Source organism: Pan paniscus, chromosome X (assembly GCF_029289425.2).
Source record: "Pan paniscus chromosome X, NHGRI_mPanPan1-v2.0_pri, whole genome shotgun sequence".
NCBI lineage: Eukaryota > Metazoa > Chordata > Mammalia > Primates > Hominidae > Pan > Pan paniscus.
This window is the reverse complement of record NC_073272.2, coordinates 58,770,300-58,794,078: the sequence shown is the minus strand read 5'-3', so window position 1 is coordinate 58,794,078 and position 23,779 is coordinate 58,770,300. Positions and strand designations below refer to the sequence as shown.

At 38.2% G+C, this 23,779-nt stretch overlaps 1 protein-coding gene across 1 annotated transcript in view; it reads right to left on the bottom strand.

Annotated features, from left to right (window-relative positions):
• The window catches only part of FAAH2 (fatty acid amide hydrolase 2), a 210,219-nt gene that overhangs the window by 146,307 nt on the left and 40,133 nt on the right, over positions 1–23,779 (bottom strand). Inside the window, 2 exon segments of the mRNA XM_055106172.2 lie at positions 9,304–9,423; positions 18,876–19,085. Coding sequence (XP_054962147.1) covers positions 9,304–9,423; positions 18,876–19,085 — 330 coding nt within the window.

Below are 23,779 nucleotides of genomic sequence, written 5' to 3'. Positions count from 1 at the left end.
TAAAAATGTAGCTACTCCTGCCCAATTTTGATGTTCATTTGGAAGGACCATTTTTTCTACCCCTTTTCTTTCAGTTAATAGTTCTTTTAAAATAAAGTAACTTTCTTGTAAGAAGAATTTGGTTATATCGTTTTTTACCATTTTGTCAATCTGTATTTTTTAAGTTGAGATTTTAATCTGTTTATGTTCATAATTATTATTGACAACTGAGGTTTCCTTCCTGCCATATTGTCAACTGTTTTCTGCTTGTTTCATAAGTTATTTTTTTTCCCACGTTGTTTGTCATTGGGGTTTGGTGGAATTCTGTAGTAGTGCCATTTGATTCCTTTCTCTTCCATTTTTGTGTGATTGCTTTTCTAGTGAGTTCTATTTTTGTGTGTTTTCATAATGGTAAATGTCCTTTTGCTTTCATGTGTTTTCATAATGGTTAATGTCCTTTTGCTTTCATGTTTAGGACTTCTTGAGCATTTCTTGTAGGGCCAATCTAATCGTGACAAATTCCCTCAGCATTTGTATGGGAAAGACTTTATTTATACTTCATTTATGAAGGCAAGTATTGCTGAATATAGTATTCACCATCAGCAGAGTTGTTTTTCTTTCTACACTTTGAACATATCATCCATTTATTTTCTGGCCTTTGAAGTTTCTGCTGAAAGGGTCATTGTTAGTTGGATAGTTTTTCTTTAATAGGTAAATAGATGACTTTCTCTTGCTGTTTTTAAAAATCATTGTTCACATTGACTTTAGACAGTTATATTATAATGTGCTGTGATGAAGATTTTTTGTATTCTATTTCTTTGGATCACTGAGCCTCTTGTGTTTGGATGTCTAAACCTCTTGGTAGACTTGGGAAGTTTTCATCTGTTATTTCATTAAATTACATTTTCTAAGCTTTGATCTATCCTCACATTTAGGAATATTAATAACTTTCATATTCAGTTGTTTTATGTTGTCCCAAAGATCTTGGAGGCCTTGTTTTTTTTTAATTCTTTGTTCTCTTATTTTTGCCCAAAAGAATTATTTCAAAAGACCTTTCTTTAAGTTGTAAATTTTTTTCTTCTATTTTGTATAGTCTATTTTTGAAGCTTTTGAATGTATTTTGTATTTCCTTAAATTAAATACTTCAGTTCCAGAACTCCTGTTTTAAAATAGATATATATATATAAAACATTTAAAATATATATGTGTATAAAATATTATATATGTGTATATATGTATATATGTGTATATATGTGTATATATGTATGTATGTATATATGTATGTATCTATGTGTATATATGTATATATATGTATATATGTATATATACACACATATATACATATATAAAAATAGATATATATAAAACATTTAAAATATATATGTGTATAAAACATATATGTGTATATATGTATATATGTGTATATGTATATATGTGTATATATGTATGTATGTATATATGTATGTGTATCTGTGTGTATATATGTATATATACACACAGATACACATACATATATACATACATACACATATATATGTATATATGTATACGCATATATACATATATGTATACACATATATGTGTATATATTATACATATATATGTATATATAATATATATGTGTATATATTATACATATATATGTATATATATAATATATATATATATTTCTCATTTATACACCGATTTGTTTTTCTGAGTTCTTTGTATTGGTATTCAGACTTCTCTTGCATCTCACTGAGAGTCTTTATTTTGGATTCTTTAAATGGCATTTTGAGATTTTTTTTCTGTTGTTTGAATCTCTTGCTGGTGAATTATTGTGTTCCTTTAGGGGTGTCATATTTCCATGCTTTTTTATGTTTCTGTGTCTTTATGTTGACATCTCTGCATCTGGTGTAACAATCACTTCTATTTTTAAATTTACTTTCCTTAGGGGAGACTTTTTCCTGAAGGTGTTTCTATAATGTTGGTTGTGTTGAGCTCTTTGGCTTTGCCTCAAGATGCATGCAGCAGTTAAATCTCTGTATAGTATTTTTGGTTGTAAAGAGCTATCTGCGGTTTCCCTCTGTGTGTTAGGGTATGCTTGTTAGTGAAGGCTTTAGTAAAGCTGTGCTAGGGGCTGACACCAGTTGGGCCTGTCTTCAGGCTTCAGTGGTCACAGTGGTAGCTAATAGCATCCATCCTCGTGCCAAGGGGTGGTGTACACTGGTACCCACATTGGTGGTTCCAGGTGGGCCAATTCTTGGGCCTCTGGGTGTCTTTCTTGAATGGCAATTGTGTTATCAGTGAACTAAGTAGGAAAGTGGGCTCTTAAGCCCCTGTGCAGTCAACATAGTGTAGTCAATAGCAATAGCAATGTAAGATCTCCTTCTGGTTCCCAAGCATTATGTGCTCATGTTGGCAGTGGTCGTGATGGGCTTTTTGGGCCAGCAACTAACGCTTCCAAGTAGAAGCCGGTTGACGTGGTAGTTGCAGGGTGTTTAGGCCAAATCTCAGTTCCCTAGGAAGAGTGCTCAGATGCCTCAAGTGGTGGATGGGGTTGTGCAATCTGCAGGACCCCGAACCATGCATTCTCTGAGGCAAAGGCAAAGCTGGACCTGTGGGCTTACACTTATGTCCTTCAATGGTGAGTGCAGGGAAGGTCTGCAGCCTGGAGCACCTAAAATAGGAAATGTAGGCACTGCACTAGTGATCAGAGGATGTTCCACCAAGGCCTAGAATCAGACCCAGTGAGGTCATTTCTCTCCAACCAACCACAGATAACTACTATGAACATTCAGAAATGCAGAAGAGTCACGTTGTTGAGTAAGCGCCTATCTACCAGCCATTACCGTTATATGCCATTTACTAGATTACAGCCTAAGTAACAACATCAAAAAAATTTTTGCCAGTATACAGTGCCTGAGAAACCCAAGGCAAAAATCCAATCACTAATAAAGATCTTATAAAGAGCCCTGGTCTCCTGAAAGCACACAGAATTAAAACCAACTGACTATAATCAGCTTTCAACAGTTAAGGGAACACCAGCCCCCTCAGAGGAGAAAGAATAAGTGCAAGAATTATGAAAATTAAAACAACAACAACAGCAAAAAAAAAAAAAAAAAAAAAAACTGAGCATCCCCTTACCTCCAAATAAACAAACTAGCCTTTTTGACAGATATGGAACTCATTATCTGAATGGAAAGAAAACTCATCGAGATTCAGGAGAAAGTTGAAACCCAATCCGAGGAATCTAGGGAATCCATTAAAATGATCTAAGAACTGAGAGATGAAATAGCCATTTAAAGAAAGAACCAAACAGAGCTCCTGGAATTAAACATTTCACTACAAAAAGTTCATAATACAGTAGGAAGTATTGACAGCAGAATAGACCAAGCTGAGGAAAGATTCGTAGAGCTCAAAGACTAGTTTTTCAAATCAACTCAGTCAGACAAAAATAAAGAAAAACAAATAAGAACAATATACAAAACCTCCAAGAAATATGAGATTATGTAAAGCAACAAAATCAATGCATCAGTGGCATGCCTGAGAGAGGAGAGAGAATAATTAACTTGGAAAATATATTTGAAAATATAGTCCATAAAAATTTTCCTAATCTTATTGGAGAGTTTGACAGGCAAATCAAAGAAATACAGAGAACTCCAGCTAGGTACTATACAAGATGACCATCCACAAGGAACATAGCCATCAGATTCACCAAGGTCAATGGGAAAAGTAAAATCCTTAAAGGCAAGTAAGGGAAAAGGTCATGTCACTTTCAAAGAGAACTCCATCAGGATAGCAGCACACCTCTCAGCAGAAACATTTAAAGGCAGAAGACACAGGGGTGTATTGTCAGCATCCTCAAAGAAAAGAAATTCCAACTAAGAATTTCATGTCCTGGCAAACTAAGCTTCATAAATAAAAAATAAAGTCCTTCCCAGATGAAATGTGTTACCACCAGACCAACCTTAAAAGGGGTCCTTAAGGGAGTGCCAAACATAGAAACAAAAGAATGATGCCTGCTACCACAAACAATTCAAGCAAATAGCCCACAGATAATATAAAGCAATTACACAATGAAGTCTACAAAACAACTAGCTAACAACATGAGTACAGAATCAAAATCTCATCCATTAATACTGACCCTGAATGTAAATGGTCTAAACACCAAACTAAAAAGGCAACCATCTGCTCTCTTCAAGGAATTTCTCTCACATGTAACAACACTGAAAGGCTCAAAGCAATGCCATGGAGAAAAACTTACCATGCAAATAGCAAACAAGAAAAGCAGGAGTTGCTATCTTTTTATAAGATAAAACAGATCTTAAACCAACAACAATCAGGAAAGACAAAGAAGGGCATAATATAATGATAGAGGATTCAATTCAACAAGAAGACTGAATTATCTTATATATACATGTACCCAATTTGGAGCACTCAAATTCATAAAACAAGTTCTTTTTGACCTAAGAAAAAACTTAGCCACACAATAATAGTGGGAGATTTCAAAACCCCACTGACAGCCTTAGACAGATCTTTGAGGCAGAAAACTAACCAATAAATGAAGGATATAACCTTAACATTTGACTAATTGCACCTGATAGACATCTGCAAAATAGTCCACCCAACAATCATGGAATATACATTTCTCTCATCTGCACAAGGAATGTATTCTAAGATTGACCACAAGTTTGGTCATACAGCAAGTCTCAATAAATTCAAAAAAATTTAAATCATACCAAACACACTCTTGGATCAGAGTGCAAAAAGTATAGAAACCAATATAAATAAAATATTTCAAAAATTCACAAATACATGCAAATTAAATAATTTTTTCCTGAATAACTTTTGGGTGAACGATGAAATTAAGGTATATATCAAAAGATTATTATAAGTTAATGAAAATAAAAAATAACTTACCAAAATCTTTGTGATTCAGGTAATGCACTGTTAAGAGTAAAGTTTAAGATGTTAAAAGCCTGAATCAAAAAGTTAGAAAGATCTAAAATCAGTGATCTAATCACACCCAAAGGAACTAGAAAACAAATTGCAATCCAAACTCAAAGCTTGCAGTAGAAAATATATAACTATAATTGGGTAGAACCAATGAAATTGACATGCAAAAGTTCATACAAAAGATCAATTTAACCAAGAGTCTCTTTTTTGAAGGAATAAACAAGATAGACTGCTGGCTAGATTAACAAAGAAAAAAAAAGTCCAAATAAATGCAATCAGAAATGACAAAGGTGAAGTTACAACTGATCCTACAGAAATACAAAAGATCCTCAGTGGTTTCTACGAACACCTCTATGGACACAAATTAGAAAATATAGAAAAAATGGATACATTTCTGAAAACACACAACCTCTGAAGATTGAACCAGGAAGAAAGAGAAATCTTGAAAAGACAAATAACAAGCTTTGAAATTAATTCAGTAATTAAAAAAAACCTACCAATGCACAAAAGACATCGACCAGATGGATTCACAGCTGAAGTCTACCAGAAATGCAAAAAGAAAGGGAAAGGAAGGGGAGGGGAGAGGAGGGAAGGGAAGGGAAGGGAGAAAACCTGGTACCAATACTACTGAAACTATTCCAAAAAAAAAAAAATTGAGGAGAGGATGCTCTTTAACTCATTCTAGAAATCAAGCATCCCGATGCCAAAATCTGGCACAGACACAACAATAAAAGTCATGACTATATCCCTGATGAATACAGACAGAAAAAATTTCAACAAAATACTAGCAAACTTATTTCAGCAGCACATCAAAATGTTAATTCACAACAGTTGAGTAAGCTTTACTCCTGGGATGCAATGTTAATTCAACATAAGCAAATAAAAAAAAGTGATTTACCACATACACAGAATTTAAAACAAAAAAAGATATAATCATCTCAATAGATTCAGAAAGAGACTTCAATAAAATCCAACATTCCTTCATGATAAAAACCTTAGAAGGATAGTCATCAAAAGAGCATACATCAAAATAATAAGAGCTAATTATGACAAACCCACAGCCAACATCATATTGAATGGGCAAAAGACAGAATAATTCCCCTTGAGACCTGCAGTAAGACAAAGGTGTCCAGTCTCACCACTCCTATTCAACATAATACTGGAAGCCCTAGCCAGAGCATTTAGGCATGAGAAAGAAATAAAGGGCATTCAAATAGGACAAAGACAAAGTCAATCTCTCTCTGCTGGCAATATGATTCAAAAAGACTCTCCCCAAAGGCTCCTGGAATTGATAAATGACTTTAGTAAAGTTTCAGGACACAAAATTCATGTACAGAAATCAGTAGCATTTCTACACTTCAATAATATTCTTGGTAAGCCAAATAAAAAATGCAATCCCATTTACAATAGCCACACCAAAACTACAATATCTAGAAATACCACTAACCAAAGAGGTGAAACATCTTTACAAAAAGAACAACAAAATACTGCTGAAAAAATATGAGATGAAACAAACAGAAAAATATTCCATTATCATGGATTGGAAGAATCAATATCATTAAAATTGCCATACTTTCCAAAGTAATTTACATATTCAATGTTATCCCTATCGAAATACTGTTATTTTTCACAGAATTAAAAAAAAAAAAAGCTATTCTAAAACTCATATGGAACCAATAATACATCTGAACAGCCAAAGGGATCCTAAGGAAACAAAAGGCAAATAAATCACTTTACCCAACTTAAAACTGTATTGTACGACTAATGTAACCAAAACCACATGAAGCTGGTATAAAAACAGATATATAGACCAATGGAACAGAATGGAGATCCCAGAAATAAAGCTGCAAACCTACAACGATCTGATCTTAGACAAAATTTACAAAAGCAAGGGGAACAGGACTTCCTATTCAATAAATGGCGCCGGGATAACTGGCCAGCCATATGCAGAAAAATATAACTGGATCCCTACCTTTCACCATATGCAAAAATTAACTAAATATAAATTAAATATTTAAATGTAAGATCCCAACCTATAAAAATGCTAGAGGAAAGCCTAGGAGATACCCTTCTCAACACTGGACTAGCAAATAATTTATGGCTAAGTCTCCAAAAGCAATTTCAAAGAAAATTTGACAAGTGGGACCAAATTAAGCTAAAGAGCTACAGCATAGCAAAAGAAATTATCAAAAGAGTAAACATACAGTCTACAGAATGGGAGAAAATATTCAGAAACCATGCATCCAACATAAGTCTAATATCCAGAATCTATAAGGCACTTAAAGAAATCAACAAGCAAAAAGTAAATAATCAATTAAAGAGTGAGAAAATGACATGAATGGACACTTCTCAAAAGAAGATGTACAAGCAGCCAAGAAACCTATAAAAAATGATCAACATCACTAATCATCAGAGAAATGCATATAAAGACCACAATGAGATACTGTCTCACACAAGTCAGAATGGCAATCATTGAAAAAATCCAAAAATAACCGACGCTGATGAGGCTGCAGAGAAAAGAGAATGCTTATATACTGTTGGTAAGAATGTAAATTAGTTCAGCCCTTTGGAAAGGAGTTTGGAGACATCTCAAATAACTTAGAACTGCCATTTAACCCAGTGATCCCATTACCAGATATATACTCCAAGGAAAATTATTTGTTCTACCAAAAAGACAAATGAACTCATATGTTTATCACAGCAGTATTCAGAATAGCAGAGACATGGAATCAATCCAGCTTCCCATCAACAGTGGACTGAATAAAGAATATGTAGTACCTTTACACCATGAAATACTATGCAGCCATAAAAAGGAATAAAATATTCCTTTGCAACAATATGGATGCAGCTAGAGGCCATTATTATCCTAAGCTAATTAACACAGGAACAGAAAAGAAACTACCACATCTTCTCACTTGTATGTGGAACTAAACCTTGAGTACACATGGACAGAAAGAAGAAAACAAGAGAAACCAGAGCCTACTTAAAGGTGGAGGATGGGAGGAGGGCAAGGATCAAAAAACTACCTATCAGGGACTGTGCTCACTACCTGAATGATGAAATCATTTGTACACCAAACCACATGGACACACAATTTACCCATGTAATAAGCCTGCATAAGTGCCCCCTGAACGTAGAATAAAATATGGAAGGGAAAAAAAATAGGTCAACTCCTAGCAGGCCAATTTTCAGTACTCTTTTTGTGCGTAATTCTTTAAAGTCATGAAGAGCTAGGATTTATCTTTCTTTTTAACTTTTAAGTTTAGGGGTACATGTGCAGGTTTGTTACATAGGTAAATTTGTGTCATGGGGGTTTGTTCTACAGACTATTTCATCATCCAGGTATTAAGACTAGTACCCATTATTTATTTTTCCTGATCCTATCCATCCTCCCACCCTCTGCCCTCTGAAAGGTCCGCAGTGTTTGTTGTTCCCCTCTATGTGTTCACATGTTCTCAACATTTAGCTCCCACTTATGAGTGAAAATATGTCACATTTGGTTTTCTGTTCCTGCATTAGTTTGCTAAGGATAATGGCCTCCAGTTCCATCTATGTCCCTGCAAAGGAAATGATCTTGTTCTTTTTCATGGCTACATAGTATTCCATGGTGTATACGGACCATTATTATAGTACTGATTCCTAAAAACCATGATCAAATGAGGATTTATTCTTAGCATATTTTTATGATTAATCTAAAGTTCAAAATATTCTGCTTTACTATACCACAATTCTATTTATTAGACTACCTTATATTACCTTTAAATCACTTTTTGAAAGCCTAGAAGATTTTAAGTTCCTTGAATGCAGGGACTCTGCTTTGACATTCTTACCACCATAAATAATACAAAATAAATACTCCTTGAATTCATTGAAAAAGCAGTAAATGCCAATAACTGGAGTTTCTAGGTGACAGAATTTTTCTTTCCACTGTTTCTGAAACTGTGTTATTTTACCCTTTAAATGAGGGAAAATCAAATTTAACTGATAAGTCATTTTAGTACAGTGGATAGAAAACAGCCTCCTGTAATCCAAGTAGGTTTGAATCCTAGCACTATGATTTACTTGTTTAACTATTTAATTTGGAGCTGGTTTATTTAATCTTTCTGAGCTTTGAATTTGTCATTTGTAAATTGGGGATAACTTTCTGAAAAAAAAAACAAACAACTATTATAAGTATTGAAAGAAATTAGTTATAGGAAAGCCTTGCACAATTTTGTGCACCAATCCCAGAGTTGGTGCTCAATAAACAGTAGCTAGTTTTATTTAAGAACATTGAGAAATATATAATAATCACCCTGATAAGCAAGATAATCCTGCTAGAACAAAATTTCTGAATTGCTCTGAATTATAAAAGTAGAACCACCCTTCTGATCATATTAACATTACCTGGAGAAGGCTTGTGTCCAAATATACCATTGAAGAAAGCAGGCATTCGAATGCTACCACCAATATCAGAGCCCACACCAATCACTGAGCAGGCAGCTGCCAGTGTTCAGCCCTCACCACCTACAAGAAACACAAAATACTTGCAAATAAATAATCTAATATACTATTTGCATGGAATATCTTTTTCCATCTTTTCACTTTCAACCTTTTTGTGTCTTTAGATCCAAAGTGAGTCTTTTGTTCACAGCATATATTTAGATCATAATTTTATTCTATTCATCTATATTATTTGAGAATATTAAGCCATTTACATTTTAAAGTAATTACTGATAGGTCTTCCCTGAGGATATTTCTTCCCTGGGTCTGTGTTTGTGTGTCTGCTTTTTCTTAATTCTCTCATATAGAAAAGAGTTCTTATTTTTTTTTTTTCCCATCAACTTTTAAGTTCTGGGGTTCATGTGCAGGATGTGCAGGTTTGCTACACAGGTATATGCGTGCCATGGTGGTTGGCAGCACAGATCAACACATCACCTAGGTATTAAGCCCAGCACCCATTAGCTATTCTTCTTGATGCTCTCCTTTCTCCCAACATTCCCCAACAGGCCCAAGTGTGTGTTGTTCCCCACCATGTGTCTATGTGTTCTAATCATTCAGCTCCCATCCCACTTATAAGTGAGAACATGCTGTGTTTGCTTTTCTATCCCTGCATTCGTTTACTGAGAATAATGGCTTCCAGCTCCATCCATGTCCCTGCAAAGGACATGATCTTGTTCCTTTTCATGGCTGAATAGCATTCCGTAGTGTATTTGTACCACATTTTATTTATTCAGTCTATCATTGATGGGCATTTGGGTTGATTCCATGTCTTTGCTATTGTGAATAGTGCTACAATGAACATATGTGTGCATGTATCTTTATAATAAAATGCTTTATATTCCTTTGGGTATATACCCAGTTTGATGGTTAATACTGAGCGTCAACTTGATTGAATCAAAAAATGCAAAGTATTCTTCCTGGGTGTGTCTGTGAGAGTGTTGCAAAGGAGATTAATATTCGAGTCAGTGGACTGGGAGAGGCAGGCCCATCCCCAGTCACAACAGGCACCATCTAATCAGCGTGGCTAGAATAAAGCAGATAGAAATTGGAAAGAGCAGAGTTGCTGTGTCTTCCAGCATTCATCTTTCCTCCATGCAGCATGCTTCTTGTCCTCAAACATCGGACCCCAAGTTCTTCAGCTTTTGGACGCTCGGACTCACACAAGTGGTTTGCCAGGGGCTCTTGGGCCTTTGGCCACAGATTAAAGGCTGCATTGTCAGCTTTCCTACTTTTGAGGTTTTGGGACACAGACTGGCTTCCTTGCTCCTCAGCTTGCAGACGGCCTATTGTGGGACTTCAACTTGTTATCCTGTGAGCCAATACTCTTTAATAAACTCCCCTTCATGTATAAATCTATCCTATTAGTTCTGTCCCTCTAAAGAACCCTGACTAACACACCCAGTAATGGGATTGCTGGGTAAAATGGTATTTCTGCTCCTAGATTTTTGAGGAATTGCTACACTGTCTTCCACAAAGGTTGAACTAATTTACATTCCCAACAACTGTGTAAAACATTCCTTTTTCTCTGCAAGCTAGCTAGCATCTGTTGTTCCTTGGCTTTTTAATAATTGCCATTCTGACTGGTGTGAGATGGTATCTCACTGTGGTTTGATGTGCGTTTCTCTAATGATCAGTGATGTTGAGCTATTTTTAATGTTTGTTGGCTGCATGAATGTTTTCTTTTGAGAAGTCTCTGGTCATGTCCTTTGCCTACTTTTTAATGTTTTTTTCTTGTAAATTTATTTAAGTTCCTTGTACACTGCATATTAGACCTTTGTCAGATGGATAGATTGCAAAAATTATCTCCCATTCTGTAGGTTTTCTGTTCACTCTGATGATAGTTTCTTTTGCTTTGCAGAGGCTTGTTAGTTAACTAGATTCCATTGGTCAATTTTTGCTTTTGTTGCAAGTGCTTTTGGTGTTTTCATCATGAAATGTTTGCCCATGCCTATGTCCTGAATGGTACTGCCTAGACTTTCTTCTAAAATTTTTATAGTTTTGTGTTTTAGGTTTAAGTCTTTAATCCATCTTGAGTTAATTTTTGTACAAGGTGTAAAGAAAGGGTCCAGTTTCAACTTTCTGCATATGTCTAGCTAGTTCTCCCAGCACCAATTATTAAATAGAGAATCTGTTCCCCATTGCTTGTTTCTGTTAGGTTTGTAGAAGATCAGAGGGTTGTAGTTGTGCAGTCTTATTTCTGAGTTGTCTATTCTACTCCATTGGTCTATGTGTTTGTTTTGGTACCAGTACCATGCTGTTTTGGTTACTGTAGCCTTGTAGTATAGTTGGAAGTTGGGTACCATGATGCCACCAGCTTTGTTCTTTTTGCTTAGGATTGTCTTGGCTACTCGGGCTCTTTTTTGTCTCCACGTGAATTTTAAAATAGGTTTTTTTTCCTAATTCTCTGAAAAATGTCAATGGTAGTTTAATAGGAATAGCATTGAATCTATAAATTACTTTGGGCAGTATGGCTATTTTCACGATAATGATTCTTCCTATCCATGAGCATGGATTTTTTTTCCATTTGTTTGTGTCCTATCTGATTTCTTTGAGTAGTTTGTAGCTTTCCTTGAAGAAGTTCTTCACTTTCCTTGTTAGCTGTATTCTTAGGTATCGTATTCTTTTGTAGCAATTGTGATTTGGAGTTCATTCATGATTTGTCTCTACTTGCCTGTTGTTGGTGAATAGAAATGCTGGCAATTTTTGCACATTGAGTTTGTATCCTGAGTGTCAGGCCTCTGAGCCCAAGCCAAGCCATCGCATCCCCTGTGACTTGCAAGTATATGCCCAGATGGCCTGAAGTAACTGAAGAATCACAAAAGAAGTGAAAATGCCCTGCCCCACCTTAACTGATGACATTCCATCACAAAAGAAGTGTAAATGGCCAGTCCTTGCCTTAACTGATGACATTCCACCACAAAAGAAGTGAAAATGGTCGGTCCTTGCCTTAAGTGATTACATTACCTTGTGAAAGTCCTTTTCCTGGTTCATCCTGGCACAAAAATCTCCCACACTGAGCACCTTGCGACCCCCACTCCTGCCCGCCAGAGAACAAACCACCTTTGACTGTAATTTTCCTTTACCTACCCAAATCTTATAAAACGGCCCCACACCTATCTCCCTTTGCTGACTCTCTTTTCAGACTCAGCCCGCCTGCACCCAGGTGATTAAAAGCTTTTATTGCTCACACAAAGCCTGTTTGGTGGTCTCTTCACACGGACGTGCATGAAACTGAGACTTTGTTGAAGTTGCTTATCAGATTAAGAAGCTTTTGGGCTGAGATGATGGGGTTTTCTAGATATATGATCATGTAATCTGCAAGCATAGGTAGTTTGACTTCCTCTCTTCCTATTTGAATATGCTTTATTTCTTTTTCTTGCCTAATTGCCTGGCCAGAACATCCAATACTATGTTGTATCAGAGCAGTGAGAGAGGGCATCCTTGTCTTGTGCTGGTTTTCAAGGAGAATGCTTCCAGCTTTTGCCCATTCATTGTGATATTGGCTGTGAGTTTGTCAAATACAGATCTTATTATTTTGAGGTATGTTCCTTCAATACCTAGTTTATTAAAAGTTTTTAACATAAAGGGATGTTGAATTTTAGTGAAGGCCTTTTCTGCGTCTATTGAAATAATCATGTTTTTTATCTTTAGTTCTGTTTGTGCAACAAATGACATTTATTGATTTGCATATGTTCAGCCAAACTTGCATCGTAGGGATGAAACCAATTTGTTCATGGTGTAAAAGCTATTTGATGTGCTGCTAAATTCTGTTTGCCAGTATTTTATTGAGGGTTTTTGCATTGATGTTCATCAAGAATCTTGGCCTAAAGTTTTCTATTTTTATTTTTTCTCTGCCAGGTTTTCTTATCAGGATGATGCTGGCCTCATAAAATGAGTTAGAAAAAAATCCCTCTATTTCAATTTTTTGGAATAATTTCAGTAGAAATGGTACCAGCTCCTCTTTGTACCTGTGGTAGAATTCAGCTGTAAATCCGTCTGGTCGTGGGCTTTTTTTTTTTTTTCAATTGGTAGGCTATTTATTACTGCCTCAATTTTAGAACTCATTATTGTTCTATTTAGAGATTCAATTATTTCTTGGTTCGGTCTTGGGAAAGTGTATGCCTCCAGGAATTTTTTTCCATTTCTTCTAAATTTTCTAGTTTTGTCCATACAGGTGTATATAGTAATCTATGATGGTTGTTTGTATTTCTGTGGGGTCAGTGGTAATAACCCCTTATCATTCCGATTTTGTCTATTTAATTCTCTCTTTTCTTCTTTATTAGTCTAGCTAGTGCTTTATTTTATTTATTTATTATTTTTTTTCAAAAGAATAGCTCCTGGATTCATTGATTTTTGAAGGATTTTTTGTGTCTCTATCTCCTTCAGTTCTGCTCTAATCTTGGTTAGTTCTTGTCTTCTCCTAGCTTTGGGATTTGTTTGCTCTTGCTTCTCTACTTCTTTTAGTTGTGATGTTAGGTTGTCAGTTTTAGACCTTTCTAGCTTTTTGATGTGGGGATTTAGTGCTATAAATTTCCCTCTAAACAGTGCTTTAGCTGTGGCCCAGAGATTCTGATATATTGTGTCTTTGTTCTCATTAGTTTCAAAGAACTTCTTGATTTCTTTGTTAATTTCATTATTTACCCAAAAGTCAAAAGTCATTCCGGAGCAGGTTGTTTGATTTCCCCGTAGTTGTGTGGTTTGGTGTGGGATGACTTTCTTAATCTTGAGTTCTAATTTGATTGTGCTGTAATGTGGGGAAAAGAAAGAGAGATCAGATTGTTACTGTGTCTGCGTAGAAAGAAGTAGACATAAGAGACTCCATTTTGTTCTGTACTAAGTTTCATGCATGTCCGTGTGAAGAGACCACCAAACAGGCTTTCTGTGAGCAATAAAGCTGTTTATTTCACCTGGGTGCAGGTGGGCTGAGTCTGAAAAGAGAGTCAATGAAGGGAGATAGGGGTGGGGCCGTTTTATAGGATTTGGGTAGGTAAAGGAAAATTACAGTCAAAGAGGGGTTCTTCTCTGGCGGGCAGAATGGGGGTCACAAGGTACTCAGTGGGGGAGCTTTTGAGCCAGAACGAGCCAGGAGAAGGAATTTCACAAGACAATGTCATCAGTTAAGGCAGGAACAGGCCATTTTCCCTTTTGTGGTGGAATGTCATCAGTTAAGGTAGGAACCGGCCATCTGGATGTGTACCTGCAGGTCACAGGGGATATGATGGCTTAGCTTGGGCTCGGAGGCCTGACACTAAGAAAAATTCTTCTGCCTTGAGATGATGTTGATCTGTAACCCTACCCCCAACCTTGTGCTCCCTGAAACATGTGCTGTGTCAACTCAGGGTTAAATGGATTAAGGGCTGTGCAGGATGTGCTTTGTTAAACAAATGCTTGAAGGCAGCATGTTTGTTATGAGTCATCACCACTCTGTAATCTCAAGTACCCAGAGACACAATACACTGCAGAAGGCCGCAGGGACCTCTGCCTAGGAAAGCCAGGTATTGTCCAAGGTTTCTCCCCATGTGATAGTCTAAAATATGGCCTCGTGGGAAGGGAAAGACCTGACTGTCCCCCAGCCCAACACCCGTAAACGGTCTGTGCTGAGGAGGATTAGTAAAAGAGGAAGGAACGCCTCTTTGCAGTTGAGATAAGAGGAAGGCATCTGTCTCCTGCTCATCCCTGGGCAATGGAATGTCTTGGTGTAAAGCCCAGTTGTATATTCCATCTACTGAGATAGGGGAAAACTGCCTTAGGGCTGGAGGTGGGACATGCTGGCAGCAATACTGCTCTTTAAGGCGTTGAGATGTTTATGTATATGCACATCAAAAGCACAGCACTTTTTTCTTTACCTTGTTTATGATGCAGAGACATTTGTTCACGTGTTTACCTGTTGACCTTCTCTCCACTATTATCCTATTGTCCTGCCACATCCCCCTCTCCGGGAAACGCTGGATAATGATCAATAATAATACGGGTCCTCCTTATGCTGAACGCCGGTCCCCTGGGCCCATTTTTCTTATTTTTCTTTCTCTATACTTTGTCTCTGTGTCTCTTTCTTTCTTTTCCAAGTCTCTCATTCCACCTAACGAGAAACGCCCACAGGTGTGGAGGGGCAACCCATCCCTTCACTGTAATCTGAGAGACTATTTGTTATGATTTAAGTTCTTTTGCATTTAATGAGGAATGTTTTACTTCAAATTATGTGATAAATTTTAGAGTAAATGCTATGTGATGATGAAAAGAATGTGTTTTCTATTGTTTGGGGGTGGAGAGTTCTGTAGATATCTATTAGGTCCACTTGATCCAGAGCTAAGTTCAGGTCCTGAATATCTTTGTTAATTTTCTGTCTCAATGATCTGTCTGATATTTTCAGTGGGGTGTTAAGTTCTCCCACTATAATTGTGTGGGAGGCTAAGTCTCTGGTTTTAAATGACTATATTGTATGTTTCCATTTATTCTCCTCTCTTGCCACTTAATGCATACTTTTTTGTTACTTTAATATTTGCCCTTGAGTTTGCAATATACATTTAGAACTAACTCAAGTCTCCTTCAAATGATACTCTGCCACCTCCCAAGTAGTGTAGTTATCTTATAAAGGAACATTCCCAATTCCTTTATCCCATCCCATATAACATTGTTGTCATTCATTTCACTCATAGACAAGCTATAATCACCCAACACATTGTTGGCATTATTATTTTGAACAATTACATGTTACATCAATCAATAATTTAAAAATACATTATTTTACCTTTGTTCAATCTTTCTCTAATCATTTTCTTTTTTTTACATTAATTCAGGTTTTTGGTTTGTATTCTTTTTTTCTCTCTGAAGGACATCTTTTAACATTTCTTGCTCTGTTGCTCTACTGGTAACAAATTCTGTCAATATGTCTTTGTCTCAGAGCATCTTTATTTCTTTTTCACTTTTGAAGAATAGATCTGCTAGACAGAGATTTAAGTTGATGGTTCTTTCAGTGGTTTAAATATTTGACTCCCATCTTTGTGTGTGTGTGTGAGACGGAATCTCCCTCTGTCACCTAGGCTGGAGTGCAGTGGCATGATCTTGGCTCACTGCAACCTCCGCCTCTCGAGTTCAAGCAATTCTCTTGCCCCAGACTCCTGAGTAGCTGGTATTACAGGCACCTGCTGCCAGGCCTGGCTAATTTTTGTATTTTTAGTAGAGATGGGGATTCAACATGTTGGCCAGTCTGGTCTCAAGCTCCTAACCTCAAGTGGCCCAACTGCCTTGGCCTCCCAAAGTGGACTCCCATCTCTTATTGTTTGCATGGCTTCTGAAGAAAATACCAGTATAATTCTGTCTTTGCTCTTCTACAGATAAGGTATGTTTCTCCTTCTTCTTTAAATATTTTCTTCTTTCTCCTTAACCTTCTAAGGATGAAATATTATGCTAGGTGTAGTTTTTTTCAAACATTTATTGCTGTTTCTTAAAATCTTTCTTCTCTTCCTAGTGTTCCAATTACATATGTGTATTATATGCATTTGTAATCCAACAGTTATTAGATAGTCTCTTCTGTCTTTTTCATTCTTTTTCTTCCTCTTTGCATTTCAGTTTTGGAAGTTCTTTTTGACAGATCTTCCACATCACTGAGGGTTTCCTATTTTGTATACAATATATTGATGAGCCCATCAAAGATGTTCTTCATTTCTGTTATAATTTTTTTTTATTTCTAGCATTTGCTTTTGATTCTTGAAGTTCCTATCTGTCTTCTTACATTACAGATCTGTACTTGCATGTTGACCAGTTTTTCCATTATAGCCCTTACTATATTAATCACAAATGGTTTCAATTCTCAGCCTGATAATTTCAATATCTCTTCCATACTGGAGTCAAATCTTGATGGCTGCTTTGTCTTTTCAAACTGTGATTTTGTCTTTTAGTATGCCTTATAATTGTTTTGTTGAAAGCCAAACATGATGTACTGAGATAAAAGAACTGGGGGTATTTGGCCTTTAATGTGAGGTTTTATGTTTCCCTGGCTAGGGGTTAGTCTGTGTTTACTGTCTGCTGTAGCCATAGGTGTCAGGTGTAAAATTTTCAACTAGTGCCATTGTTTCCACCTCCTCTGTTGTCTTTGAGTTTCCCTAGAGACTTCTTAAATAACACCTATGATGTACAGTTCTTCTGGTTTATATAGAACTCCCATTATAGAAAATCCCTATTGGTGTAGTGATAAGGTGTGTGGAGACAAGGAGAGGAAGTATTTTATAGTCATATGATTAGGTCTCAGTCATTTAGTTAGCATGTGCCCCTGCTCTGTGACCCTAACATGTGCTTCCCAATTTTATTCTGCTTTGACCCCTTCAGTAGGACAGGAAACCTAGAGAGGACTGGAGTTGGATATTTTCTTTCCCCTAGGTCAAGTCCATTAGTTTCTTGTAAAACCTTACTAAGTTAGGTTCTGAAAAAATAGTTTCTCTGAGGACATTCCTTGTTAGAAGAACAGTATGCTTTGGAAGCAGAATTTCAAAATGGCTACTTTTTCCCTCCCTGTGCAAGAAGCAAGAGAAGATTTCTCTCCAATCTTCACTCAGGAACACAGTAGGACTCCTGAAGGTAAAACTTTTGAAATTGTGTGGAGCCTCTAAGATTCCTCCCACCCAACCACCACATACATTTTGATTCTCAAACTTTTTCACGATGAACCTCCAGCAACTCATCAGTTATAGTTTAGGTTTCTCTAAAGCTGTGCTGGTTCCCCTGAAATTTTCTGCTCCTAGGCTTTTGTTCTAGCAAGTTTCACTTCTTTGTATCTGCCTGTCTTTTCATTCAGTTTTGGGAAGAGTGGTTTTCCCATTACCTCAGCATATTGATAAATCTAAGAATTGTCATTAATTTTTAGTTTGTTCAGCTTTTGTTCTTATTGTGTGAATTGGAGTAAAAACTTCTAAACCCCATATATGCTAGACCAGAAACCTGAAGTCACACTTAAATTTTTAATCATCACAGTAACCTTACAAGTCTGATTTCTTTCATATGGCCATCTTACAAGCAAAGGAAACTGACTTAATGAGCACCTACTTCATGTGACCAAGGTCATATATTAAAAGAAGTCTCAAATGTCTATGTAGCTTTAGCACCCACAAGTTTAAACATCATATTTTGCTAACCCACATATGCATCCATTCAGGCTTAATAAAAGCCTTGTCAATTCTAGTCTGTATACACTTTTTTTTCCTAGTCTCTAAACACTTTACGATGTTTCCTATCTACATCACTTGTAGTTCATTCTCAATTCCCTTTGCTGGCTACTTCTCCTCTATCTATCTTCAAAATATCAGAGTTGACCAAGGCTGTTACATGACTCCCATTTCTTCTCCATCAACACACAAATATCCTGGGTTTTTGCATCCATTCTTATAGGTCATAGATGCTATACTGTATCATGTTTATTAATACAATTCATAATTATTATTGTTAGCATAGCTATTCATGCCATACTAAAATGTCCAACTCACCAGAACTTCCACCTACAATATGTTGTAAATCATATGGGTTGTTTGACCAGCCATAGATCTTGTTACTGGATTCATACCACATACACAACTCACTACAGTTGGTTATGCCAAGAGGAATGGCACCAGCTCCCTTCTGTAATGCCACCACAGTGGCATCTGTTTTGGCAATGGCATCACGACGGTTCATGAGTCCAGAAGAATTGGGCATTCCTAAAAGAGTCACAGAAAAGAATGTTTAAAAATTATTAAATAAAAATAATTGTTTTCTCCTGAGGGGCAAGATGGCCAACTAGATGTAGCCAGAAGGAACATCTCCCACAAAGGGTTGGGGCATTGGAAAGACTGGCACACTCCTAGCAGATCTTCAGAGAGAAGGCATTGAGGGTGGATGGAGGGAAGACCCAGATGCTGGGCTGAATGGGGAGGAAGCTGGGAACCCTGCACAGGGCTACTGTTCACTGGGACTTGCTCCTTGCTCCCAGCAACACCTGGGGAAAAGGTGAGTTGAACAGTCAAGGAGCAACCCACTTTCTACATGGGCCTCTAGAATCATAGCAGGAAAAATACCCTTGACCACCATGGACACTTGGATTAGCAGGGAGAGGTGCTCAGAGAAGTGGTAGGGGCAGAACTCAAGCTGGAGCAGAGCCTGGAAGACTTGATGCCAGAACATCTGGAGGAGCACAACAAGGGTTGCCCATGCCCCTAGGCTAGACTGGCTCCCACAGGAGACTTAAGCCCTAGGGGAACTGTCAGACCTGAAATCTGCAGGGTGGTTTTGCCCATGATTCAGGTCCAGTCCAATCTGAGCACCCCTCATTCTGCTGGCTTCTCCCAGGGCCCAAGTCTGACCCTGCCTGCTTGCAGTGCAGCCCCTAAGTACCTCCTGGGGCCCTGCATCACAGTTCCTGACCTGTCAGGTGGATAGCACCTGACCTGCAAAGTCCTGGAACAGACCTGCCACGGAAGACAAGCCCAGCTAGCCTATACCCTCCTATTGGGGAACCTGCCCCGATAGTCACATAGGTTCTTTTCTATTTTCCCTAAGCATCAGCCAGTTTGAGAAATAAAGGAACAGAGTACAAAAGAGAAAAATTTTAAAGCTGGGCATCTGGGGGAGACATCATATGTCGAAAGGTTCCGTGATGCCCCATAAGCCGCAAAACCAGCAAGTTTTTATTAGGGACGTTCAAAAGGGGAGGGAGTGTACAAATAGGGTGTGGGTCACAAAGATCACCTACTTCACAACATAATAGAATATCACAAGGCAAATGGAGGCAGGGCAAGATCACAGGACCTCAGGACCGGGGCAAAATTAAAATTGCTAATGAAGTTTCAGGCACCATTGCCATTGATAACATCTTATCAGGAGACAGGGTTTGAGAGCAACCAGTCTGAACAAAATTTATTAGGCAGGAATTTCCTCTTCCTAATAAGCCTGGGAGCGCTATGGGAGACTGGGATTTATTTCATCCCTAAAGTTTCAACCACAGAAGACGACCACACCCAATGGGGCCATTTTAGAGACTCACCCTTGGGGTGCATTCTCTTTCTCAGGGATGTTCCTTGCTGAGAAACAGAATTCAGTGATATTTCTCCCATTTGCTTTTGAAAGAAGAGAAATATGGCTCTGTTCCACCCGGCTCACTGGTGGTCAGAGCTTAAGGTTATCTCTCTTTTTCCCTGAACAGTTGCTGTTATCTTGTTCTTTTTTCAAGGTGCCCAGATTTCATATTGTTCAAACACACATGCTCTACAATCTGTGCAGTTAACGCAATCATCACAGGGTCCTGAGGCGACATACATCCTCCTCAGCTTGTGAGATGACAGGATTAAGAGATTAAAGTAAAGACAGGCATAGGAAATCATAAGGGTATTGACTGGGGAAGTGATAAGTGTCCATGAAATCTTCACAATTTATCTTTAGAGATTGCAGTAAAGACAGGCATAAGAAATTATAAAAGTATTAATTTGGGGAACTAATAAATGTCCACGAAATCTTCACAATCCAAGTTCTTCAGCCATGGCTTCAGCTGGTCCCTCTGTTTGGGGTCCCTGACTTCCTGCAACACCCTCCCACTACGGCAGCCTCCCTTGTGCCACTTTGCCTACATGCACTCGCCCATGATGACCTCCAACATTGCTTTACTGGTACTTGTGTGTGTGTGTGTGTGTGTGGACCTTGTCTTCCCTTCTCTACCAGCACACATAATTGTGTGCACCCTGCCATGCCACTACTCCTGGCATGAGTGCACCCTACCTCTTCCCCCCACTGCACCACCATTGTTGTCAGATCATTGGCAAGCAGAAAGCACATCAGCACTGCCCCCACCAGTACCTACTTTCAGTGCTGAAACCGCTGCCGGCAGAAACTAGGCATGCAAAAAGTGGACCCACCCTCACCCTGAGTAGCCACTGCCACCTACAGGAACATGCATAGAGGACCCACACAGACTTGTGCCAACCAGAGCACCCCACCTCCATGATAACAATGCCACCAGTGTAAATGTATGCACAGTTGCTGCTAGAAAGCCCTAAGCCCCCAATCATACTGTCAATGCAACCAACAACTGCAAACACCTGCATGATGGCCACCTACTGGCCCACAAAAGGCAATGCAGTCAATACTGCCAATTGCTGTGAATGCTCTCACAAAGGTCAGCACCCTGGTACCTGCTAGCACTGTGCTGCAGCTGAGAAGCATAAACCCATACATACTGCAGTGGGAGTTGCAACTGGCACATAAAAATAAGGGCAGATACTGCTGCCACAGCCCTATGAAGTTCTTTGGCTGGCACTTACCCGTTGAAGTATTATGACCAGTGATCTGGCAGCACCTTGTCCCTTCTAGTGGTCCAGGAGAACCTCAGCCCTCCCAGAAGGTTCCTAACCTTCAAAAGTCAGAGAAGAAAGTGGGGACCTCATACCAGTCCCCCAGAGTTAGAGCATGCAATCCAGGAGTACTGAGCTGAGTCTTGGCCACTTTAAATGTTCCAGAAATGAAGCCAGCCAAATGAACCTACCTTATACCATAATCAAATCGCCCAAGGTTATCAACTAGAATAAAAGAAAAACTCTCACCCAAAAAACAACTTTAAATGTTGAAGAAACAACAGACCCACAAAAATAAGAAAGAACCAGCACAAGAACTCTGACAATTCAAAAAATCAGAGTGTTTTCCTTCCTCCACACAAACACACTAGTTCTCAAGCAAGCATTCTTAAGCAGGCTGAGATGGCTGAAAAGAGATAAATAGAATTCAGAATATAGATAGAAAGAAAGATCATTGAGATCCTGGAAAATATTAAAACCCAATCTAAGGAAGCTAGAATTCACAATAAAAACATACAGGAGCTGAAAGACAAAATAGTCAGTATAGAAAAAAAAAAACACAATCAACCTGATAGAGCAGAAAAACATACTACAAAAATTTCAGGAAAAAATAACAAGTGGCATAGTGGTTCTCCCAGCACGCAGCTTGAGATCTGAGAATGGACAGACTGCCTCCTCAAGTGGGTCCCTGACCCCCGAGTACCCTAACTGGGAGGCACCCCCAAGTAGGGGCAGACTGACACGTCGCATGGCCAGGTACTCCTCTGAGACAAAACTTCCAGAGGAACGATCAGGCAGCAACATTTGCTGTTCACCAATATCCGCTGTTTTGCAGCCACCACTGCTGATAGCCAGGCAAACAGGGTCTGCAGTGGACCTCCAGTAAACTCCAACAGACCTGCAGCTGAAGGTCTTGACCATTAGAAGGAAAACTAACAAATAAAAAGGAAATACACACCAAAAACCCATCTGTACATCACATCATCAAAGACCAAAGGTAGATAAAACCACAAAGATGGGGAAAAAACAGAGCAGAAAAACCAGAAACTCTTAAAAATCAGAGCACCACTCCTCTTCCAAAGGAATGCAGCTACTAATCAGCAATGCAACAAAGCTGGATGGAGAATGACTTTCACGAGTTCAGAGAAGAAGGCTTCAGATGATCAAACTACTGCAAGCTAAAGGAGGAAGTTTGAACCCATGGCAAAGAAGTTAAAAAAACTTGAAAAAAGATTAGATGAATGGCTAAGTACAATAATCAAGGCAGAGAAGTCCTTAAAGGACCTGATGGAGCTGAAAACCACAGCACCAGACTACATGATGAATGCACAAGCCTCAATAGCTGATTTGATCAAGTGGAAGAAAGGGTACCAGTGATGGAAGATCAAATGAATGAAATGAAGCGAGAAGAGAAGTTTAGAGAAAAAGGAATAAAAAGAAATGAACCAGCATCCAAGAAATATGGGACTATGTGAAAAGACCAAATCTATGTCTGATTGGTGTACCTGAAAGTCACGGGGAGAATGGAACCAAGTTGGAAAACACTCTGCAGGATATTATTTAGGAGAAATTCCCCAATCTAGCAAGGCAGGACAACATTCAGATCCAGGAAATACAGAGAACAGAACAAAAATAACCCTCAAGAAGAGCAACTCCAAGACAAATAATTGTCAGATTCACCAAAGTTGAAATGAAGGAAAAAATGTTGAGGGCAGCCAGAGAGAAAGGTTGAGTTACCCAAAAAGGGAAGCCCATCAGACTAACAGCTGATCTCTCGGCAGAAACTCTACAAGCCAGAAGAGTGGGGGCCAATATTCAACATTCTTAAAGAAAAGAACTTTCAACCCAGCATTTCATATACAGCCAAACTAAGCTTCATAAGTGCAGGAGAAATAAAATCCTTTACAGACAAGCAAATGCTGACAGATTTTGTTACCACCAGGCCTGCCCTGAAAGAGCTCCTGAAGGAAGCACTAAACATGGAAAGGAACAACCGATACCAGCCACTGCAAAAACCTGCCAAATTGTAAAGACCATCAAAGCTAGGGAGAAACTGCATCAACTAATGAGCA